Source organism: Schistocerca nitens, chromosome 8, assembly GCF_023898315.1.
Source record: "Schistocerca nitens isolate TAMUIC-IGC-003100 chromosome 8, iqSchNite1.1, whole genome shotgun sequence".
NCBI classification, from domain to species: domain Eukaryota; kingdom Metazoa; phylum Arthropoda; class Insecta; order Orthoptera; family Acrididae; genus Schistocerca; species Schistocerca nitens.
The window spans coordinates 58,989,878-59,012,872 of NC_064621.1; the positions used below are offsets into that span (position 1 = coordinate 58,989,878).

The 22,995-nt window shown below is 38.2% G+C and overlaps 1 protein-coding gene across 6 annotated transcripts in view; it reads left to right on the forward strand.

Annotated features, from left to right (window-relative positions):
* The first annotated feature begins 213 nt into the window (after positions 1–213).
* LOC126198859 (trans-1,2-dihydrobenzene-1,2-diol dehydrogenase-like) overlaps positions 214–22,995 on the forward strand; it is an 86,608-nt gene continuing 63,826 nt past the window's right edge. Inside the window, exons 1-2 of one of the 6 annotated variants that reach the window (XM_049935454.1) lie at positions 214–236; positions 19,834–20,035. In XM_049935454.1, the coding sequence (XP_049791411.1) occupies positions 19,834–20,035 (202 nt within the window). In that variant the 5' untranslated portion in view covers positions 214–236. Of the gene's footprint in view, positions 237–268; positions 677–706; positions 837–10,434; positions 10,788–19,833; positions 20,036–22,995 lie in introns of those variants that run through there. The other 5 variants (XM_049935450.1, XM_049935449.1, XM_049935448.1 and 2 more) reach the window with 5 other exon arrangements.

Here is a 22,995-nt window from a genome sequence, read left to right on the forward strand (position 1 = left end):
TAATATTGTACGTCTCAAAGTTCTACTTCTCAGTATTCCTCCAAGTTTCAGACATCCTTTTGAGTTGGATTCTATCGTCTTCTACTTTTTGAAATAATTAAAATACTGGCTACTTGTATGTACGGTTCATAGTGAGTTTCATATATACCGCGTACCATTCTTCGAATTATGTCGATGCTTGGTTTCTAAGATCGATTAGCTGCAACAGTGACGCCAACCATAGACCACGAATTAATGTAACAACTGCGCTGCAGTTACATACTAACTGTAGAAGTAGAAATATTTTAGCTGTTGCTTTATGACATGCAAGTGCTGGTAGAGGAAAGCATTTTCAGCAGTTGTAAATGTGCTGGCTTTGATTAACACCAGCACATGGAAGATCTGATTTCCATGTGTCCGAAATTAGGGACTACAGTTTTATCGACATAATTACATAACCTTTAAACTGACAGTAATATTCGATTCTCAGAATTTGTTAATTTTGCAAACAATTCTCATGCTGTGTTGGTAGTTGTTGTTTGTCGCAAAAAAGAAGTGTTAAGCTGTAGTCGCATGTAAGGTTTGAAGCAGCTATATGATATTCATTTAATGTATGAGCGATTTAGCCCATCTGTTAAGAATTTTAGAATTTCTATTACCGTGAAAATGAATTATTGTATGGGATGCCTACATGCAGGTTAGCCGTACATGGTTTGAATTTAAGACACCCTCTTTCGCTACTAACATCTAGCTGCCACTCGAGAAAATTATCAAGTTCATCAGATTACACTATAGGGCTAGTTGCATTATGTAGGTTTGTTCTAACGTGCTTCCATAGTATATTCGTACAGCTGTCCGTGAGTACCAACGTCATTTAGTTTTTCACACACCCTGCTGCTAGCTTAAAGAAATGCAAAATTAACCTAAAACCAATTTCATTGCACTTGTTAGTTTTCCGTTTTAAATGTGCTCGACGTGTAGGCCGACTGATTCTCAGCAGTGATTATCGTGTTTTACTAGGAGTAAATTATATCTCATTCCGTTTTGATGCCAGAGGGGGTCAACGCAAGAAAGTGGCGGTCCACAATAGCGTATTTTGAGATATTGCATGTTATATGCGAAGTTAGATTTGTAGTAATCACGTTAGTGGAATGCATACTTGCTAAGAAAAAACTACGGTTGAAAAGTACTATAATGGAATTTAATCTTTCTGGTCTTACACTCTTGGCTTCAGAACTATGCTGTCGCAATCCATAAATTAGGACAATGATGGTAGACTTGGTTTTCCTGACTTGCTGTAGCATATTTTACTATCACTGCTGACACACAAAAATTTATAGTTGGTTATCAGTATTGTTGACTATATGAACCCTTGTCCCATGATTGGTCAAAGTACCACTGATACATTAGCACCAGCTATATTTTTGTTTTTATCTAGTGTTATAATGTAACTTTAATGTACATATACTTAGTAAACAATATTAAATTTCATTATTTCTCTATATATGTGGACAATACTAGTGCATCTTCAACACATATTAATCCCCATGCCATGTTATTGAATAGAAAACTGACATTGTTACTAAAGTTGGACAAGAAGCGTCTGTTTGATTAACTATCTGTTCATCTGTTGGTGCGATGTCTGAGAATAGTTTCATGAAATAAAATAAGTGTGTGCACTCACAGGTGCCTTTCAGAAAAAATGTTTGGTCAGATACTTGTTCTCAACACACTCACTGTAGGCCTACTGCCCTATGAAACATGACATTAATAACAAGAAGTTACAGTTCAAAAATAATAACTCATAAATGTGTCATTCTGTGTAAAAATATCCCTGGCACAGAATTGAAAATTGTGGAACAATTAGGGGCCTATAACATCAAATGGGAATCTTTGCCAACTGACAACTGATATTTATTAGAATTTTCTAAAAGATATTAGTTGGTCAATGTAAATAGAACAGTTACACACATACAGATGAAGTTTGCCTTTTGAAAATAAGATTTTATGTCTGTGGATGCATAGAATTTGCTACCAAATTACTTACTTGGAAAATTTTTCCATTTGTGTATATGGGCATTGAATTAATTACCAGTACCTAAAGAAATTTAGTGTAATTATAAATTGTGCAGATATTTTTAATTTTTAGATGCTCTTATTTTGTAATTATCAAACTTTTCTGTAGAATGAACAATATGCGTGATACATACTTCATTGGAAACTTTTTATATTATGTTATATATAATTCTTCCATAACTTCTTGGCAAGGGTGCCCATATGATAGTTTTTAGAGTGTGGCGGGGGAGGAGGGGGGGGGGGCTCTACCTGGTGGTAGTATTAATAATTTTGTAAGATGAATGGCTTCTCATAGGTAGACATAAGAAAAACTGAAAGTTACAGCTCAGTTAAAGACATACCTAATACCAACTTCTAAATCATTTTCTTGAAAAACACTTTACCCACCACACATCCTTCAGTTACCAAGGTGGCCATTCTTTGATGCCTCGATTAGTCGGTTTGTGCCATAAATTTCTTTTTTTCTCCCAGTTTCATTCAGAACCATCTCTTTAGTTGTTCAATCTGCCCATCTATTCTTCAGCATTTGCAGCACCACATTTCAAAAGCTTATATTCTCTTGTTTGAACAGCATACTGTCCATGTTTGTCATGTACAAGGCTACATTCCACAGAAATACTTTCAGAAAGGACTTCCTAACACTTTATATTGAATGTTAACAAATTTTTCTTTTTTAGAAATGCTTTTGTAGCTTTTTCCTGGCTGTAATTTACATCCTCTTTACTTTGGCCCACATCACTTATGTTGGGGCCCAAATAGCAACCCTCTACTACTGTGTGTGTCTAATTCCCTCAACAACACCTAATTTAACTTGGATATGTTTCATTACTCTTGTTTAACATTTGTTGGTGTTCATCTTATATTCTCTTTCCATTCTATTCAACTGCTCTTCCAATTCCTTTGCCATCTCTGACAATTAGAATGTCATCAGCAAACATCAAAGTTTTTATTTCTTCCTCCTGAATTTCAATTCCCTTTCTAAATTTCTCCATGGTTTCCTTTACTGCTTGTTAAATATTCAGCTTGAATAACATTTAGGATACAATACTGTCCCACTCCTTTCTCAGTTACTTCTTTCCTTTCATGTCGATCGACTTTTGTAACAGCAGTCTGTGTGCTGTACAAGATGTAAATAAATATTTACTCCCTGTGTTTTATCTGTGCTACCTTAAAAATTTCAGAGTGTAGTCCAGTCAGTATTGTCAAAAATGTTCCCTAAATCTACAAATGCTACAAAGGTTTACCTTTCTTGTACCTATTTTCTCAGATAAGACATTAGATCAGTATTGTCTCATGGTTTTCTACATATCTTGGGAGCCCAAACTGATCTTCCCCAAGGTCTGCTTCTACCAGTTTTTCTATTCTTCTTTAAATAATTTGTATCAGTATTTTGCAGCCATGATTTAAGTTGATGGTTCAATAGTATTCAAACCTGGCAGCAAATACCTTCTTTGGAACTGGAATTTTTACATTCGTGAAGTCTGAAGGTATGTCCCCTGTCTCTATATCATGCACACCAGGTGGAATAGTGCTGTTATGACTGGCTCTCCCAAGGATCTCAATAATTCAAAAGGAATGTCATCTACTACAAGGTCCTTTTTTCCACCTAAGTCTTTCAATGTTCTCTTAGATTTTCACAGTATCACATTCGCAATCTCATCTTCATGTTTATCCTCCTCTCTTTTTTATAATATTGTCCCAAATATATTTCCCCTATACAGACACACTATATATTTCTTCCACCTTTCAGCTTTTTTATCTTCCTTGCTTAGTACTGGTATGCCACCTGAACTGTTGATATTCATACAGCTGCTTCTAGTTAAGTTTTTATATACTGTAACCCCACTTCCTTCCACATTAGCACAACATACCATATCCAAAATTATGCATTTTTGAGAGATCTTTAATGCAGTACACTGGAACTGCATAATTTCATAACTCACTAGTATAAATTTGACAGTCACCAGGTTCAACATATTAACTTTGTAAGGATTGAAATCGGGATGGTTGCTGTTAGATTTGTTTCTGTCAGCTATTCGCAGTGAGTACAGGTGACACGGTCTAGTCAGCCAGTCACAAATGACCAAAGGACCCATGATCTAGTCATCCAACTACAACATGATTTTTCTGTCACACGACGTGAATATATACAGTGTAAGAACAAGCATAGCTATGCATTCACATACAGGGTGATCCATTGATCATGACCGGGCCAAATATCTCACGAAGTAAGCGTCAAATGAAAAAACTACAAAGATAGTAACTTGTCTAGCTTGAACGGGGAAACAAGATGGCGCTGCCATAGGTCAAACGGATATCAACTGCGTTTTTTAAAATAGGAACCCCCATTTTTTATTACATATTCGTGTAGTATGTAAAGAAATATTAATGTTTTAGTTGCACCATTTTTTTAGCTTTGTGATAGATGGCGCTGTAATAGTCCCTAACATATGGCTCACAATTTTAGACGGACAGTTGGTAACAGATAGGTTTTTTAAATTAAAATACAGAACGTAGGTTCATTTGAACATTGTATTTCGGTTGTTCCAATGTAATACATGTACCTTTGTGAACTTATCATTTCTGAGAACGCATGCTGTTACAGTGTGATTAACTGTAAATACCACATTAATGCAATAAATGCTCAAAATGATGTCCGTCAACCTCAATGCATTTGGCAATAAGCGTAACGACATTCCTCTCAACAGCAAGTAGTTCGCCTTCAGTAATGTTCGCACATGCACTGACAATGCGCTGACGCATGTTGTCAGGCATTGTTGGTGGATCACGATAGCAAATATCCTTCAACTTTCCCCACAGAAAGAAATCAGGGGATGTTAGATACGGTGAACGTGCGGGCCATGGTATGGTGCTTCAACGACCAATCCTCCTGTCATGAAATATGCTTTTCAATACCACTTCAACTGCATGTGAGCTATGTGCCGGACATCCATCATGTTGGAAGTACATTGCCATTCTGTCATGCAGTGAAACATCTTGTAGTAACATCGGTAGAACATTACGTAGGAAATCAGCATACATTGCACCATTTAGATTGCCATCGATAAAATGGGGGCCAATTATCCTTCCTCCCGTAATGCCGCACCATACATTAACCTGCCAAGGTTGCTGATGTTCCACTTGTCGCAGCCATCGTGGATTTTCCGTTGCCCAGTAGTGCATATTATGCCAGTTTACATTAACGCTGTTGGTTAATGACTCTTCGTCGTTAAATAGAATGCATACAAAAAATATGTCATCGTTCCGTAATTTCTCTTTTGCCCAGTGGCAGAACTGTACACGACATGCAAAGTCGTCACCATGCAATTTCTAATGCATAGAAATATGGTACGGGTGCAATTGATGTTGATGTAGCATTCTCAACACCGACATTTTGGAGATTCCCGATTCTCGTGCAACTTGTCTGCTACTGATGTGCGGATTAGTTGCAACAGCATATAAAACACCTACTTGGGCATCATCATTTGTTGCAGGTCATGGTTGATGTTTCACATGTGGCTGAACACTTTCTGTTTCCTTAAATAACGTAAGTATCCAGCGGCCCAGACACGTGGGTGATGTCATCCAGGATACCGAGCAGCATACATAGCACATGCCCGTTCTGCATTTTGATCACAGTAGCCATACATCAACATGGTATCGACCTTTTCCGCAATTGGTAAACAGTCCATTTTAACACGGATAATGTATCACGAAGCAAATACCATCCGCACTGGCGGAATGTTACATGATACCACGTACTTATATGTTTGTGACTATTACAGCGCCATCTATCACAGAGCGAAAAAAGTGGTCCAACTAAAACATTAATATTTCTTTACGTACTCCATGACTATGTAATTAAAAAAATGGGGGTGTCTATTTAAAAAAAATGCAGCTGATATCCGTTTGACCTATGGCAGCACCATCTAGCGGGCTAACCATAGCGCCATCTGGTTTCCCCCTTCAAGCTAGACGAGTTTCATTCTTTGTAGTTTTTTCGTTTGTTGCTTATTTCGTGAGATATTTGGCCCGGTCTGTCAATGGACCACCCTGTATATTATGTATACAAAGAATCCCAAAAAGACGACAACACACAGTATATTGTGCAGGAAGGCACACTAATCGGTTTTCAAGAAGGAATCCATATCTGGAAACACACGGCTTGGGCACTGGAGAGCATCAAAGTCTCAGATGGGTATGTTGCACATTATGTAAATAAACCCGACATGAGTAGAACATCGAACTGTTTACATTAAAAATAGGCTTCGAACTGTGTATCTCCTACCTCAATGTAGAGCCTACATCAGCAGTGCTGAGCCTCTGTCTTTGGTGTATTTCAGTTGCTTTGTGGACCCTAGCAATAAGGTCTTCTGGGTCATTCCATGGTAACTCATGTTACTAAGTGATGTTTATATTAAAGTTTTGGACAATTAACAGAAGGAAATGTTTCTATTAAATATTTTTTATACCTCAAAACATTCTTTATACAGAATGCTCTATAAACCTATATCACAATAATTGTTACATTACTATATGATAAAGAAAATACAAAAGTCTGCTCGGTTTTATGTGAACATTTCTTGTAAGTTTTACACACAATACCAGAAGATCTTATAAGTATGTTAATAAAGTTCCAAACATTTAATCCTTTATAAAATAAATGTTAAGACGTAATGAACACACAACTCGCATTACAACATACAGTAACTCATTACATTGTCACAAATCAGTCAAACTTGAAAAAACCATGGGAATTTACACTTGGAGGGTTCACTTTTCTGACAAGTTTGTCTTTAATGTAGTATATCTCATTGTTAATTTCAGGCCACTTCCAAAACTTCCCATTTTTCATCATAACATCAACTTTAAACTCACCATTTTCAGTTTTAGTAACATTACCTGGAAAATATGAATTGTCATATTTTGCCACCACCCAGTCATCTACTTGTATATCTAATGATTTTTCTATTCTGTTATTGTTTTCCTCTGCAGCTGATAAAGTGGTGTGTCCTACAACTTCATTATTATAGAGTTCCAAGTGATGAATTTTAGAAATGTTCAAGAAAGGCTTGCAGTTCTCAATTAAGGCTGAGAGATATAGTTTTTGCTTCTTTGGCTAAAGTCTTCTTCACCCATAAGAACTGCTGCCATATTAGAAGAAGAATTTAACAATGCTTTTACAAAATCTGTACATTGTTTAGAACACATTTCCTGCTTTTCGCACGAGACCCAACTTTGTGTTTGACAGCCCCACCAATTCCATCCACTGGCCCCTTCCCACGAGAAGCTGCAAAATACTTCCATGTAATTCTTTTGGCATGACTCTTACTTAGAACTTTTATAGTCTCTGCAATATATCTGTTTTTAAACTGGGAAGCAGGACCATCTGACCACATTGTAACTTACCTAATATGTTTTGGTAGTTCTTCAAGAAGTCTATCAACATAGGGAATGACAGTGTTTTTCGTGTGATCCAGATTATCAGTTACCAACACATAGGGTTGAGAAGCACCTGAATGCCAAATCATGGCAGTAAAAATACTAATTTTATTCTGCTGCCAATGTGCATTTTGAATGTCATCTTCACATGCACATGTAAAATTTTCAGAAATATCGATTTGCATCATGGCATTTAGCATCGCAGAAGGCAGTGATTCCTTATCACTCTGATAGTTCTTTGATTGTTCTCTCTTAAAGTAACAGTGCTCTAAAAATTTAGGTCCCATGGTAAGAATATGGTCAATAAGATTCAGTAATTTACTTTCTTCCTCTACTTTCAAAATTCTGCCATCACTCTCCTGCCACACATATCACTTCAGGCCGTACTCTTGTACACCAGTACATAAATCAAGAAGTTTAGCTGCCAATAAATCTTTACATTTCAGGCACTTTCCCAACCAACAATCGGCTGTAGGCTTTGCACACACACAAAATTCTGGTCAGTTACAGGTGTACTTAGGTATTTGAGGTACTATGCTATGAAGAGAGTTAATAGCACAGATGAAATTCTCGTGATATCTGCGGAGACACACATTGTGTGGAAGTTTATTGGTAAGCATGACACGTTTGGGTCTTAATTCTGCAAATGTACTTTTACCAATCACTTTGCCATTTTTCTTCACAAAACATTGCATGGGTTTCTTTCAAAGGAAACATCAAGTGTCGTACTTGCAAATTACTCTTACCTTTCTCATCTTTTACAGTCACAACGTCTTTGTGTCCAGGGGCCTGTCTGCTAATGTCATCCCTTTCATAGGATTTGCTCACTGAACTTGGTATTTCATCACTTATTTTTTGTTTAGAGATTCCTTCTACTTCTAAAAATGTATGATACAACCTTCTAATAACACATTTTTGTTTTGTGGGTGATGCTGGAAGTACAAGTTTCTCTTTTGATACAGCTTTTCTCAATGAAGACCATATTTTTATATGGTAGAGAGGCAGAACTACTTGGTGTAGCTGAAGATGCTTCCTTTAGCCGCTTCCTGTACTTGGCAACTCTTTCTCTAACATTCCGTTTCCTGTCTGCAGCAATCCTTTCTTGTTCTCTTTAACTCAAACATTTTTCCTGTTCCTGCTTCTTTTTCCTGAATTTTTTCATAGTTTGTGTTTGATTTTATACTCTTCATATCTGTCCATCTTTCAATTTCTGCCTTCTTCTTCTTCTTCTTCTTCTTCTTCTTCTTCTTCTTCTTCTTCTCATCTTTTCAGCTGCACTTACAGGCATTCTGCAAAAATTGAAAATTGTTGTAAAGTAGAAGTACCTGTTTCCTATGGGATTTTATGTGGCATACGGAGATAAATATACATTAAATATGTTGAGATATATTGTTAGTTGTGTTGTATGTAATTCATAACCAATCTGACTGCTCAAAATTATAATTAATCCTACGAAAATTATGGTAACTCATGTTAGATAAATAAAGGTAACTCACATTATGTGAATTAAATATCCTATACCAGGAGAAGGCTTCCAGGAGGAAATTTATTTGAGACACCAAATTATCAGGTACACTTATGTGAAGGACAGCATGGCATATAAGTTTCTACAGTTTAATGTGTTTTGTCAAAATCGTAAAAAAAAAAAATGGCATTTGGTAACTCGTGTTACACTTTTGGGTTAGGTTATATAAATTTTTTTGTATTTATCATGCGTAAATTGTTTGCTTTTAAAAATATACCAAAAAGAAGAAAAAGTTGTGCACTTTAAAGTGATATATAAACAATAAAGAATTATTACAAATTTCATGATTTTTTTTCTTTCCTTGAAATTGATCAAATCTTCTGCGTGAACAAACTCAACAATTTAGTCTTCAAAACAATGGCTCCCACAAGTAAACAATAGGTTTTGGATGGAAAAATCAATCTTGCCAACAAAATTCAGTCCCCAACCTACACATGTAACAGGGGAAAATATTCCCACAGAAAAAGTAATTTTTTGATAATGATTCCTCATTTACATGGAATGACCCTTCTGCTGATGTTATATGTGTGCCATACTCCATACTCCTCATACTACACCACAGAAAATAAGGAGTGTCAGAACAGGCAACCATGGTGGCTGTGGAACTGGTTCTATCAGTTCTGATCTGACGCTTCTTATTTGGTATATCCATTGAAAAGAGCTAGAGTTCGGAAAAGTTACCCAGAATCCCGGGCCAGAAGAGACTTACGGACAGTAAGTCCCCCCCTGACCTAGGGTTCTTTGTGACTTTTCTGAACTCTACACCTTCTCCTTTCACATAATCTTTGTAGAATCTTAAAAGTATCTTATCTGACCCTGACACCTTTCCACTGCTAAGCAGTTGTAGTTGTTTTTCTATTCTGCAATCAGCTATCTCAATATCTGCCCTTTCGACATTCGTACCACTATTGAGTGGAGCGACAGTGTTACGATCTCCTGTGGTGAAACAGTTTTGAAAGACCAAATTCAGTATTTTGGCCTCCTGTCTCCGATCTTCCATTTTGGGCCAGTATGCTCACTGTAAGACCCTGTGGTCTAGGGATAGTGTCTTTCATTCATAATCAAAACATCTTCAGTCCTGGGTTCGAATCCTGCCACTGCTTAAAGTTTGATTAATAATCAGCATTTGCGGCTGAAGACTTCTGGCATAAGATCAAATCTTCTGCATGAACCCTCAATTCTGGCAGCAGCCTTGTCAAAGAAGGCGGAGGAGCGGACAGAGGTTCAGGGCACTCTCTTGTCGTGGGGTGGGAAACTGCATTGGTGACCGAATACTTCCGGCATAAGAAGTCACCCTCAATCTGGTAGCGGCCTTGTCAAAGAGGGTGGAGGAGTGGACAGAGGTTCAGGGCACTCCCTTAACCTTGGGGTGGGAAACTGCCCCTCAAGACGAAGAATCAGCAATGATCAACAGCATGAGGGTGCAGAAGGCAATGGAACCAGTGCATTAAGGACATATAACATGTATCCACAGGACATGTAGCCTGTAATTGAAGTGTCATGATGATCTCTCCATTGGCAAAAGATTCCGGAGTAGTCCCCCATTCGGATCACTGGGAGGGGACTGCCAAGGGGGAGGTTATCATCAGAAAAAGATTGAATAACCAGCAAAAGGATAACGTTCTACAAGTCGGGGTGTGGAATGTCAGAAGCTTGAACGTGGTAGGGAAACTAGAAAATCTGAAAAGGGAAATGCAAAGGCTCAGTCTAGATATAGCAGGGGTCAGTGAAGTGAAATGGAAAGAAGACAAGGATTTCTGGTCAGGTGAGTATAGGGTAATATCAACAGAAGCAGAAAATGGTATAACGGGAGTAGGATTAGTTATGAACAGGAAGGCAGGGCAGAAAGTGTGCTACTGTGAACAGTTCAGTGACAGGGTTGTTTTTATCAGAATCGACAGCAAACCAACACTGACAACGATAGTTCAAGTATACATGCCGACATCACAAGCTGAAGAGTTAGAGAAAGTGTATGAGAATATTGAAAGGGTAATACAGTATGTAAAGGGGGATGAAAATCTAATAGTCATGGGGGACTGGAATGCAGTTGTAGGGGAAGGAGTAGAAGAAAATATTACAAGAAAATATGGGTTTGGGACAAGGAATGAAAGAGGAGAAAGACTAATTGAGTTCTGTAACAAGTTTCAGCCTAGTAATAGCGAATACTCTTTTTCAGGAATCACAAGAAGAGGAGGTATACGTGGAAAAGACCGGGTGATACGGGAAGATTTCAGATTAAATCATGTTTATTTATTAGCTGTTCAGCATGTTTACCACACAATTGGCTGCGTCAAAATTCAATTCACGTATTTTATAAAAGTATAGTTGTTGCTAATTGTTTCATTATACATTATGCATACATATACATACATCTTTTTAGTAGGTAGTAATTTGTACATTTACTCACATCATCATTTTACATATACATAAATACTTATAAATACATAAACTTCTACTAATCAGACAATTTCAGCAATAATCATTATACAGTTTGTGTTCAAGAATTAATTATACCGTTTTACACATTTAGTTAATGGCAGTTACATTATTTTTTTGTTTATACATTCCTTCCAAATTACTTCCAAGATATTCTTCAGTTGAGTAGTATGCTTTATTTTTGAGCCATGTGTGTAATATGAATAAAACGTTCTCGGTTTTCCAGCCACGTCACTTCGAATAAAATTCTCGATCTTTTGATAGCCATCTCCGCCATCGTCGTCAGGAATTCACTGACTGCCGGGGCTGTTATGGTCTCTCGCTTATATAGGCATGAGACATCATCAGCAGCCAATCAGATCAATCCAATGTGGCGCGCTCTCGTATGTCGACCCGAGCAGCTAGCGGAGCTATTGCCCGTGACAATACTGGTGACATCAGGTGGCTCCAGGGGCAGGCGCCACATTTGAAACTGCCGCTCCCTCGTGCATATGTCTCTGCTTTCTTTCGATGTCCAACGCCCGTCCCCATGCCCTGCTGAGTGTGTATCCCTGGTCTCTGTTGAAATTGTTGTTGCTTAAGCGAATCTCAGCCGCTTCCTTTATAACGGAGTGCCAATATGTAGATGCATGAGCCAACACTTTTGTATTTTCGAACTGTATTTTATGTCCGATTTCTAGGCAATGCTCCGCTATGGCCGACTTGTCAAGCTCCCTTTGTTTTATATGGAGCTTGTGCTCAGTACAACGCTCCGCAACCACGCGAATTGTCTGTTGAATGTACATGCTGCCACATTCACAGGGTACACCATACACACCGGACACTCAAAGTGCAATGTCGTCTTTAACAGGGCGCAACATATCTCGTATCTTGGGGGCGGTCCGGAACACTGGTCTTAGCCCACGTTTGTGCAGCAGACGTCCTAACTTACTGCTAGTTGCTCCACAGTATGGAAGGAATACAGTCCGTTTGGCCTCTTCTACTGATTCACCAGGTGTCCTTCGTCGCAATTTGCAGAGCCTGCTCCTCAAGCGCTTTGAGAAGCAGGCTCTGCAAACTGTGACATTACAGCCATCTTGCTTTCTACGATACATTGATGACACGTTCCTGATATGGCCTCATGGTGAAGATACACTACAGTTCGTCGATCATACGAATGGTGTCCATCCCAACATTAAATTTACTGTCAAGATGGAGAAGCATGGCAAGCTACCATTCTTGGATGTTTTGGTTGGGCAGAAGGCAGGAGGCCAGCTTGGTCATTCAGTGTACCGGAAACCAACACACACTGATCGGTACTTGAAAGCCAATAGTTTCCACCACCCTGTACACAAGAAAGCTGTCCTGAACACATTTGTTCATAGAGCCAAGATTATCTCTGACGACGACCACCTACAATCTGAATTGCAGAACTTAAAACGTGTTTTCAGGGAAAATGGATACAGCAAAAGAGACATCGCAAATGCTTTCAAGGGCCACGCAAACACTTTCAAGGGCCGCCGACGGACACCTGGTGAATCAGTAGAAGAGGCCAAATGGACTGTATTCCTTCCATACTGTGGAGCAACTAGCAGTAAGTTAGGACGTCTGCTGCAGAAACATGGGCTAAGGCCAGTGTTCCGGCCCGCCCCCCAAGATACGAGATATGTTGCACCCTGTTAAAGATGACATTGCTCTTCGAGTGTCCGGTGTGTATGGTGTACCCTGTGAATGTGGCAGCATGTACATTCGACATACAATTCGCATGGTTGCGGAGCGTTGTACTGAGCACAAGCTCCATATAAAACAAAGGGAGCTTGACAAGTCGGCCATAGCGAAGCATTGCCTAGAAAACGGACATAAAATACAGTTCGAAAATACAAAAGTGTTGGCTCATGCATCTACATATTGGCACTCCGTTATAAAGGAAGCGGCTGAGATTCGCTTAAGCAACAACAATTTCAATAGAGACCAGGGATACACACTCAGCAGGGCATGGGACGGGTGTTGGACATCGAAAGAAAGCAGAGACAGATGCACGAGGGAGCGGCAGTTTCAAACGTGGCGCCTGCCCCTGGAGCCACCTGATGTCACTGGTGCTGCCACGGGCAATAGCTCCGCTAGCTGCCCGGGTCGACATACGGGAGCGCACCACATTGGATCGATCTGATTGGCTGCTGATGATGTCATCATGCCTATATAAGCGAGAGACCGTAACAGCCCCGGCAGTCAGTGAACTGACGATGATGGCGGATATGGTCATTGAAAGCTTGAGGATTTTATTCCAATTGACGTGGCTGGAAAACCGAGAACGTTTTATTCATATATGCTGTCGCGAGAGACTCTGAGGACCCATGTGTGTAATACCTCCTTAAATTTTAAAGAGGGTGAGGGTTTCGACGGATTGTGGCAGTTTATTATATAACTTTAGACTTAGGTGTTTGTGACTGTTGTGTGTCAATGACAGCCTAGAATACTGTATATCAAGCATGCAATTGTTTCGATTGCTGTGCAAATGTAAATTCATTCTCTGTGTAAATTGCTGTACATTTTCTTTTACGTGTATTATGCAGTTATACATATAGAGACTTGGGAGTGTCATTATGTTTAATATACTGAAGTGCTCCTTACACATTTCTCTTGGACCCAATCCTTGTATACATCCAATTGCTTGTTTTTGCGATTTGAATACACAGTTAGTGCCTGGTAATTACCCCATAACAGAATCCCGTATTGTAGCTGTGACTGAAAGTAGTAGCAAATCATCAATAAACTTTTACTGACAGAATATATTAGTTTATATAGCAGGGATATTATGTGTGCAGCTTTGCCTGTCAGATAGCTTATATGGTCATCCCATGAGAGAGTTTGATCTATACTTAGTCGCAGTAGTTTGACACAGTGAGTCTCTGTTTTCTGTACCTTCAGGTTAAAATAAATTTCTTCTGTTTTTGTGTTGTTTATACATAACTGGTTAGCAATACACCACACCCTACATTTTTCAAAAAGATCATTATTTTTGTTTACCACCTCTTGCATACTCTCGCCTTTGGAGATCATGGTCATATCATCAGCATATAAAACATTTTTGCAGGCTGTGTAGTTTGAGAAATTATTAACATAGATAATAAAGAGGAAGGGTCCAAGAACGGAGCCCCGTGGAATTCCTCTTTTAATTTTCATTAGGTCTGACATTTCATTGTTCACATACACTGTTGCCTGTTATTTAGGTATGACATACTCAAATTAAGTGGTTTGTCAGCAATACCATAATATTCTAATTTTTTTTAAAAGAATTTATGTCATGTGACACTGAATCAAATGCTTTGCTTATGTCTGTGAGTATAGCACAAGTGGTCAGTTCCCTTTCAGAAGCGTTGTGGATTTCAGTTATCAGGCTTTCAATAGCTTTTATGTTTGACGGATTAGTTCTAAATCCAAACTGGCTGTCATTAAGTAAGTTATTGCTCTTAAAATACATGTAAATCTGTGTTTGTGAGCAGCTCTATGATTTTGGCCAGTATAGGGACAATTGATATTGGTCTATAGTTATCTGGCATTTCTCTGTCACTCTTTTTGTGTATGGGGAGTGTAACCGTAATTTTAAGGCAATTGGGGAAAATGCCATCATCAAGGATTTTATTTACAAGGTAGAGTAGAGGAGTTCTAATTTCCTGTCTTACAAAGTTACTGAATCCATTGTAGTCTTCTGTTCTGGAGTTGTTCAACTTGTTTACAGAGTTATTTATACCTGTAGCAGTTATTCTACTCCAGTTAAAACTTTTATCGCTTTTATTCTCTGATTGTGAAATAAAAACTTCTGCATCAGTTAAATCATCACTTTTTGGTACATGGGCATTTACTGAATTTATGAAGTGTTTGTTGAGAGTGTTGCAAGTAATTGGGTTACTGATTTCTTCTTTCCCCATGTTTATCTCACTTTTGACTATGTTCCAGGCAGCTTTACATTTATTTTTAGGTCAGACAGAGATTCCAAAATCAGATACTGGACTGTAAGGTGTACCCAGGAGCAGATGTAGACTCAGATCACAATGTAATAGTGATGAAGAGTAGGCTGAAATTTAAGACAATAGTCAGGAAGAATCAATACGCAAAGAAGTGGGGTATGGAAGTACTAAGGAATGACGAGATACAGTTTAAGTTCTCTAAGGCTATAGATAACAGCAATAAGGAATAGCTCAGTAGGCAGTACAGTTGAAGAGGAGTGGACATCTCTAAAAAGGGCCATCACAGAAGATGGCAAGGAAAACATAGGTACAAAGAAGGAAACTTTGAAGAAACCATGGATAACAGAAGAAATACTTCAAGTGATTGGTGAAAGGAGGAAGTACAAAAATGTTCCAGGAAACTCAGGAATACAGAAATATTAGTCGCTGAGAAATGAAATAAATATAAAGTGCATGGAAGCTAAGATGAAATGGCTGCAGGAAAAATGTGAAGACATCGGAAAAGAAATGATTGTCGGAAGGATAAATTCACCACACAGGAAAGTCAAAACAACCTTTGGTGACATTAAAAGCAGGTGTGATAACATTAAGAGTACAACGAGAACTCCACTGTTAAATGCAGAGGAGAGAGTGGATAGATGGAAAGAATACACTGAAAACCTATGTGAGGGGGAAAATTTGTCTGATGTGATAGAAGAAGAAACAGGAGTCGATTTAGAAGAGATAAGGGATCCAGTATTAGAATCAGAATTTAAGAGATGAAAAGCACCAGTTTGCTTTTTCATTTATTATTATAATATTGTTCTACCAAGAACCGACGGAAGATTCTGTTAATAGAATTTAAGAGCTTTGGAGGACTTACGGTCAAATAAGGCAGAAGGGATAGATAACATCCCATCAGAATTTCTAAAATCACTGGGGGAAGTGGCAACAAAACGACTATTCATGTTGGTGTGTAGAATGTATGAGTCTGGTGACATACCATGTGACTTTTGGAAAAGCATCATCCACACAATTCTGAAGACAGAAAGAGCTGACAAGTGCGAGAATTATCACGCAATCAGCTTAACAGCTCATGCATCCAAGTTGCTTGCAAGAATAATATACAGAAGAATGGAAAAGAAAATTGAGGATGCGCTACATGACGATTAGGTTGGCTTTAGGAAAGGTAAAGGCATGAGAGAGGCAATTCTTATGCTGCAGTTAATAATGGAAGCAAGACTAAAGAAAAACCAAGACACATTCATAGGATTTGTCGATCTGGAAAAAGTGTTGACAATGTAAAATGGTGCAAGATGTTCAAAATTCTGAAAAAAGTAGGGGTAAGCTATACGGAGAGACAGATGGGTCATATACAATATGTACAACAGACAAGAGGGAATAATAAGAGTGAACGATCAAGAATGAAGTGCTCATATTAAAAAGGGTGTAAGACAAGGATGTAGCCTATTGCCCCTACTGTTCAATTTGTACATTGAGGAAGCAATGATGGAAATAAAAGAAAGGTCCTGGAGTGGAATTAAAATTCAAGGTGAAAGGACATCAGTGATAAGATTCGCTGATGACATTGCTGTCTTGAGTGAAAGTGAAGAAGAATTACATGATCTGCTGAACGGAATGAACAGTCTAATGAGTACAGAGTAAGGATTGAGAGTAAATCGAAGAGAGACAAAGGTAATGAGAAGTAGTAGAAATGAGAACAGCGAGAAACTTAACATCAAGATTGATGGTCACAAAGTAGATAAAGTTAAGTAATTCTACTACCTAAGCAGTTAAATAACCAATGACAGAAAGAGCAAGGAGAACATCAAAAGCAGACTAGCAATGGCAAAAAGGGCATTCGTGGCAAAGAGAAGTCTACTAATAACAAATCTCGGCCTTCATTTGAGGAAGAAATTTCTGAGAATGTACATCTGGAGTACAGCATTGTATGGTAGTGAAACATGGACTGTGGGAAAACTGGAACAGAAGAGAATCGGAGCATTTGAGATGTGGAGCTACAGACGAATGTTGAAAATTAGGTAGACTGATTAGGTAAGGAATGAGGAGGTTCTGCGCAGAATCTGAGAGGAAAAGAATATGTGGAAAACAATGATAAGGAGAAGGGACAGGATGATAGGACTTCCTATTGAGACATGAGGAAATGGCTTCCATGGTACTAGAGGGAACTGTAGAGGAAGACAGAAATTGGAATACATCCGGTAAATAATTGAAGACGTAGGTTGCAAGTGCTACTCTGAGATGAAGAGGTTAGCACAGGAGAGGAATTCGTGGTGGGCTCCATCAAACCAGTCAATAGGCTGATAAAAAAAAAGGAGGGGAGGGGGCCACTGCATGAATTAATAGGTGATTTTGACCGACATACTGATTTTACATACAACCAGAACGTCTTACGGTTGTTGTTCAGATTGGTTGACAAAGTTTTACTTTCAAAGTCATTGAACACGTCTCTCATTGCTCTTCTTACACTCATTTCCACATTATTCAGCTTTTGTTTGTCAGCTGGCTTTTTACTTTTCTTGAATCTGAGATGTTAAGTTCTCTTTGTTTACATAGTAGTTTCCTAACACAGTTATTAAACCACAGTGGGTCTTTCCGATACCTTAATATCTTACTTGAAACACACTTGCCAAGAGTATATTTCACAATGCCTTTGAATTTTTTCCATTTGTTCTCCACTTCTTCATCCTCATCACAAATATTTGATGCTGACTGCTCAGATACTCTGAAATTTGTACCCTGTCATAGATGCTATCACAGCCTTGGATCACTGATACCTTCCTCTATGTTAACTGATTCAATAATTTCAGCTCTGTTTGTTGCCAGGAGGTCTAAGATTTTACCCTCACGAGTTGGTTCTCTATCTACTCAAAGTAATTTTCAGACAAGACATCCAGAACAATGTCACATGAATTCTTGTCTGTGGCACTAGTTGTGATAGCATGATGCTCCTAATCTATACCTCACAAGTTGAAGTCACCCCCTATTACAACTGCATGAGCAGGAAATTTGTTTACAATATTCTCCAAGTTCTGTCTGAAGCGGTCAACCGCTAGAGCTCCGGACCCAGGTGGTCTATAAAAGCATCCGATTACCATTTTTAACTGATCTTTGATACTTCATCCAGATTAATTCACAATTGGAATCCATGATACTTCACTAGATTTTATCGAACTCTTTACTGCAACAAACACACTGCTACAATTGGTGACTAAACTATCCTTACGATAAATATTCCAGTCCGAATATAGGGTTCCATTGTCTTTAACGTCTGGTTTCAACCAACTTTCTGTTCCTGATACTACCTGTGCAGTAATTTGGGACCTTTCCTTGGATGCTCCTGCAGTCTACTAAAATCATATTAACCTTTTCTGCCTCTGATCTGTGTGGACAAACATTCTCTGAGAACATTGGGGGCTGATGTATCAGGCAAATAATCTGTGATCCCAAGGGAGGGTTTCTCTTACCTAAAAAAGCCCCATGTGCATGTCACGCCACATGTACTCTGCTACTGTTATTGAAGCTTCCCGGGTGTTGATAACCCTGTACTGAGCTGACAAGAAATCCTGTTCTTCCTGCCATTGCCCTTCACTAATTCGAACTATATCTAACTTCAGACTATACATATACCGTTTTAAATTCTTTAATCCGTATACCCATTTAAGAGATCTAACATTTGATTTGCTCCAAACCATAGAATGCCAGTTTTGTTTTTCCTGATGACAACATCCTCCTATATAGTTCCTTCCCATATATCTGAATGGGGCAATTTTTTACCTCCAGAATAGTTTACCTAAGAAGTTGTTGTTATAATTTAACCATAAAGTAGAGCTACATGCCCTTGAAAAAAGTAGCAATTGTAGTGTCCCCTCGCTTTGTCATTCACAGTATCCGCACAGCAAGGCCATGTTGGCTAATGTTACAAGTCCAGATCAGTCAGTCTTCTAGACTGTTGCCTCTGCAACTATGGAATAGGCCACAATCCCTCATCAAGAAACACGTTTGTGTGGCCTCTCTACAGATACCGCTCCGATGTCGTTGCACCTATGGTATGTCTGTCTGTATCATTGAGGCACATAAGCTACCTTCACCGCAGCAGGATACACAGTTGATAAGAGAGGAAAAACATCCAGTAACAAAGATTAAGCATATCCATTACAAACAAGTTTTAATGAATTCTTATCGGGTTGAAGAGTGATAAATTTGGCCATACTAGTGTAAAATTCCTTGAAATTAATCAAAAGTAAATTAAATATGTTGTAATACAAGACAATATTGATAAGTGTCTCAAAAAAAAAATCCTGGTGATTTATCCAGTTTAGTTTTAATCTTGTAATTTCACCAAGCTAAGAGTACTTAGTTTTGCTTCTATTGTATGTATCTTTTAGGGAACTCAGAGTTTATAATGTAACATATTGTCATTTGTAGATGGCAACAAAGTGGGGAATTGCAAGTGCAGGCAGAATCAGCCATGATTTTGTTGTTGCCTTGAACACTCTGTCTCATGATGAGCACAAAGTAGTAGCTGTAGCTGCCAGGGAGTTTGAAAGAGCACAGATATTTGGAAATCATCACAAAATACCTTCTGTGTATGGATCCTATGAAGAGCTTGCAAAAGACCCAAATGTTGGTGAGTGTGTGCATGTCTATTTCAATATTGTTACAAAGTGCCATCTCTACCATTTATAACCCAAGTTCCTATAAATGTAAATACATTGTGTTCTGTACATTCATTCTTAGAGGAAGACTTTTTTGCAATATTGAATGCTTCAAAGTATACATGAAGAGAAATTTGCTATTGGGAATTACTCTGTATGCTTGTTAATAATCAATAATTAACTGTAACTTGCTTCTTACAAAAACAGCAAATGTGGCTGCAAATATTTGCTGCACCAAGTAGCTTGTAACTTGTTAGTTACATGTTCCATAGATCATTTGAATGATTCTTTTATCAAGAATCATGCTGCGGAACATGTAACTAACAAGTTAGAAGCTACTTGGTGCAGCAAATATTGGCAGCCACATTTGTGATGTGCAGCAAATCAGTTTACAGGATGTCTACCCTAACATTAATGAACATATTATTTTTTAGTTCTGATCATGCAACTACACCTGGAAACTATTTTTTTTTTTCTTTCCCCCTCCACAGGCTGCCGGTATTTAAATAAAAATTCATCCATGGAATAGGAGGAAATGTCCAAGAGAAATGATTTTAGGTTGCATTTAACGTTCTTTGTTACCTGTTAGACATTTAATGTTCTTGGGAAAATAATCAAAAAATTTTGTTGTTGCTCATTGAATTCCTTTCTGAGCCAACAGCTTTAATAATGGTTCATAAAATACATTTGTTTCTCTGGTATCGTAGATATGGTCATTACAGTTCTCAAATTCTGATGGATTATTTATGACAAATTTTGTTAGTGAATATAAATATTGTGATGGCACAGTTAGAACGCCCAGCTCCTTGAAAAGGTACCTATATGATGTCGGTGGGTGAATACCACATATTATTCTTACTGGTCACTTTCATACAATCAGTACTTTCTTTACAAGTGATGAGCTATCCCAGAAAATTATTCCATAAGATATTATTGGGTGGAAATACATAAAATATGTCAGGAAATTGATTTGTTTGGTTCCAAGACTAGTAATCATATGTGGAGCAAAAGTAGCTGAAGATAATTGTTTGAGGAGCTCAGTAATTTGCTTCTTCCAGTTCAAGTTTACATCAATATGTAAATTGAAGCATTCTACCGATTTCACTAATTGTTGGTATGACTGTTGTGCAGAAAAGTATATAGTGTGTTTTCTCAAAAGTAAGGGAGAGTCCATTTTCAGAGAACCATTTAATAATTCTTTGAAAAACATTATTAGCGCAAAATCTATTATTCCTGATTGAATGGAGTACTATAGCTTCTTTATGTTCTGAAAACCAAAATTGTCACAATTTATAATTACAAATTAAAACTGCCTCTCCTGCAGTTAAAGCCAAAATAAAACCCGGGAATTTTTTCATCCAGGAGAAAACGAGGAAAAACCCAGGAATTTTTCATTTCTCTAGTTTTCAGTAAAATTTTTGTAATTTTGATTGGTAAGAATTGTTACTATAGCAAAGAACATTACTGTATCCTGCTACTGGAGAATAATACTGCAGCAATAAAACATAAACAAAAGAAAAAGATAAAACTTCATTTGCAAAGGAAATGCCCCATTTACGGTAACAAAACACCGTGCATGCACAAGCGTCTGCAAACAGCAAAAACGTGTCAAAGGCCTTAGGGCAAAGACTACATAATACTTTGTAACAGTAAACTTCTTTCTATGTGTGTGACATCACAACTGTTTACATTAGTTCCCTGTGAGTAGTTCCAGCGGTCTCACGCACGTGCGCAGTTGACTCACGTATGAGCAGTACCTCCTCCCGTTTCTGGCTACTTGAAGTGTGGCTGTTAGCTGTATCGGCAGTGGCAGAAGCAGCCAGATGCTAACGATAAAAATTTCTCTCATGCACCCTGGCTGCCAGATTCGTGCATGTGCAGAGTTGTCTCAGTTGTAGTGGGGAGGGGGGTAGTCACCACGTGACCCGTGTTTGCGTTAAGTGATTTCACTGTTTCCTCTTCGTTTACAGCTCCCACGTCAAATGAAAACAAAACGGATTTCTGCGGCTGGGAGCTATCAAGTGAATTAAAATTCATTCACATAATTACGGAGGGAAAAAATATCTTATTAGTTTCAGTTTTCTGATTTTATTTTATTTCCAAGTTTTTGGCAGTCGAGCATTAATCACACTGCAGAACAGTGAAGTCATTTTTGTCAGTTTGCTAAAGAAATTTGGCTTTATTAATCTTTTCCACTGAGGCAATCAATTTATTTGAAACGAAATGTTTCATTCCACAATATTGGCTAGTCCCAATTGTTTGCTAAATTTCAAGTGCACGCTTTCATCTTCTGCCATGTATGGCATTATGGCATAATGAAGAACCAAACATGAGATAGTACACTACTAGTACTCCAAGAAAATGTATATCCCAAAAACCACCCTGAAAAGCATAATACCAGATGGGACCTACTTAATTGTGAATCAGAAAAAACCAATGTATACTTAAAGCTGGATTATGCATTTTAGTATGGTTTACGAAATTCCAATGCTCTCATTGACGGGAACTGTCTGCAGTGGTCCCTGGGTTTCCATTAATACCTATTCTCCCGAAAGAGACATGCTGGCCCCTAGTACCTTGTGAGCGGATGTAGGCATGATCTTTCGATGTGACCAGGACCTCTGGCTGTTGCCTGGTGAGGTACCTGATGGTCTGTAGCTATTGGTATGTCCTGTTTCGTTTATGGTGTAATGTAAGATCTCCTAATGCTTTATACATACAAACATGTGGACTTCCTACACACTGCAGCTGCACATTCGCAATAATGCCTATTTTCTGGCGCTCTGTGGCAACTACTAAAATGAACCTATTTGTAACAGTCTCGGGAAAAGTATTGAGAATGTTGGTTTGAAAAGCATTATTTTCAAAGTAAGTTTCCTTTTACGCAAGATCTATTATGTTACATGTGAGAATGTGGGATGAATTTCTTAAA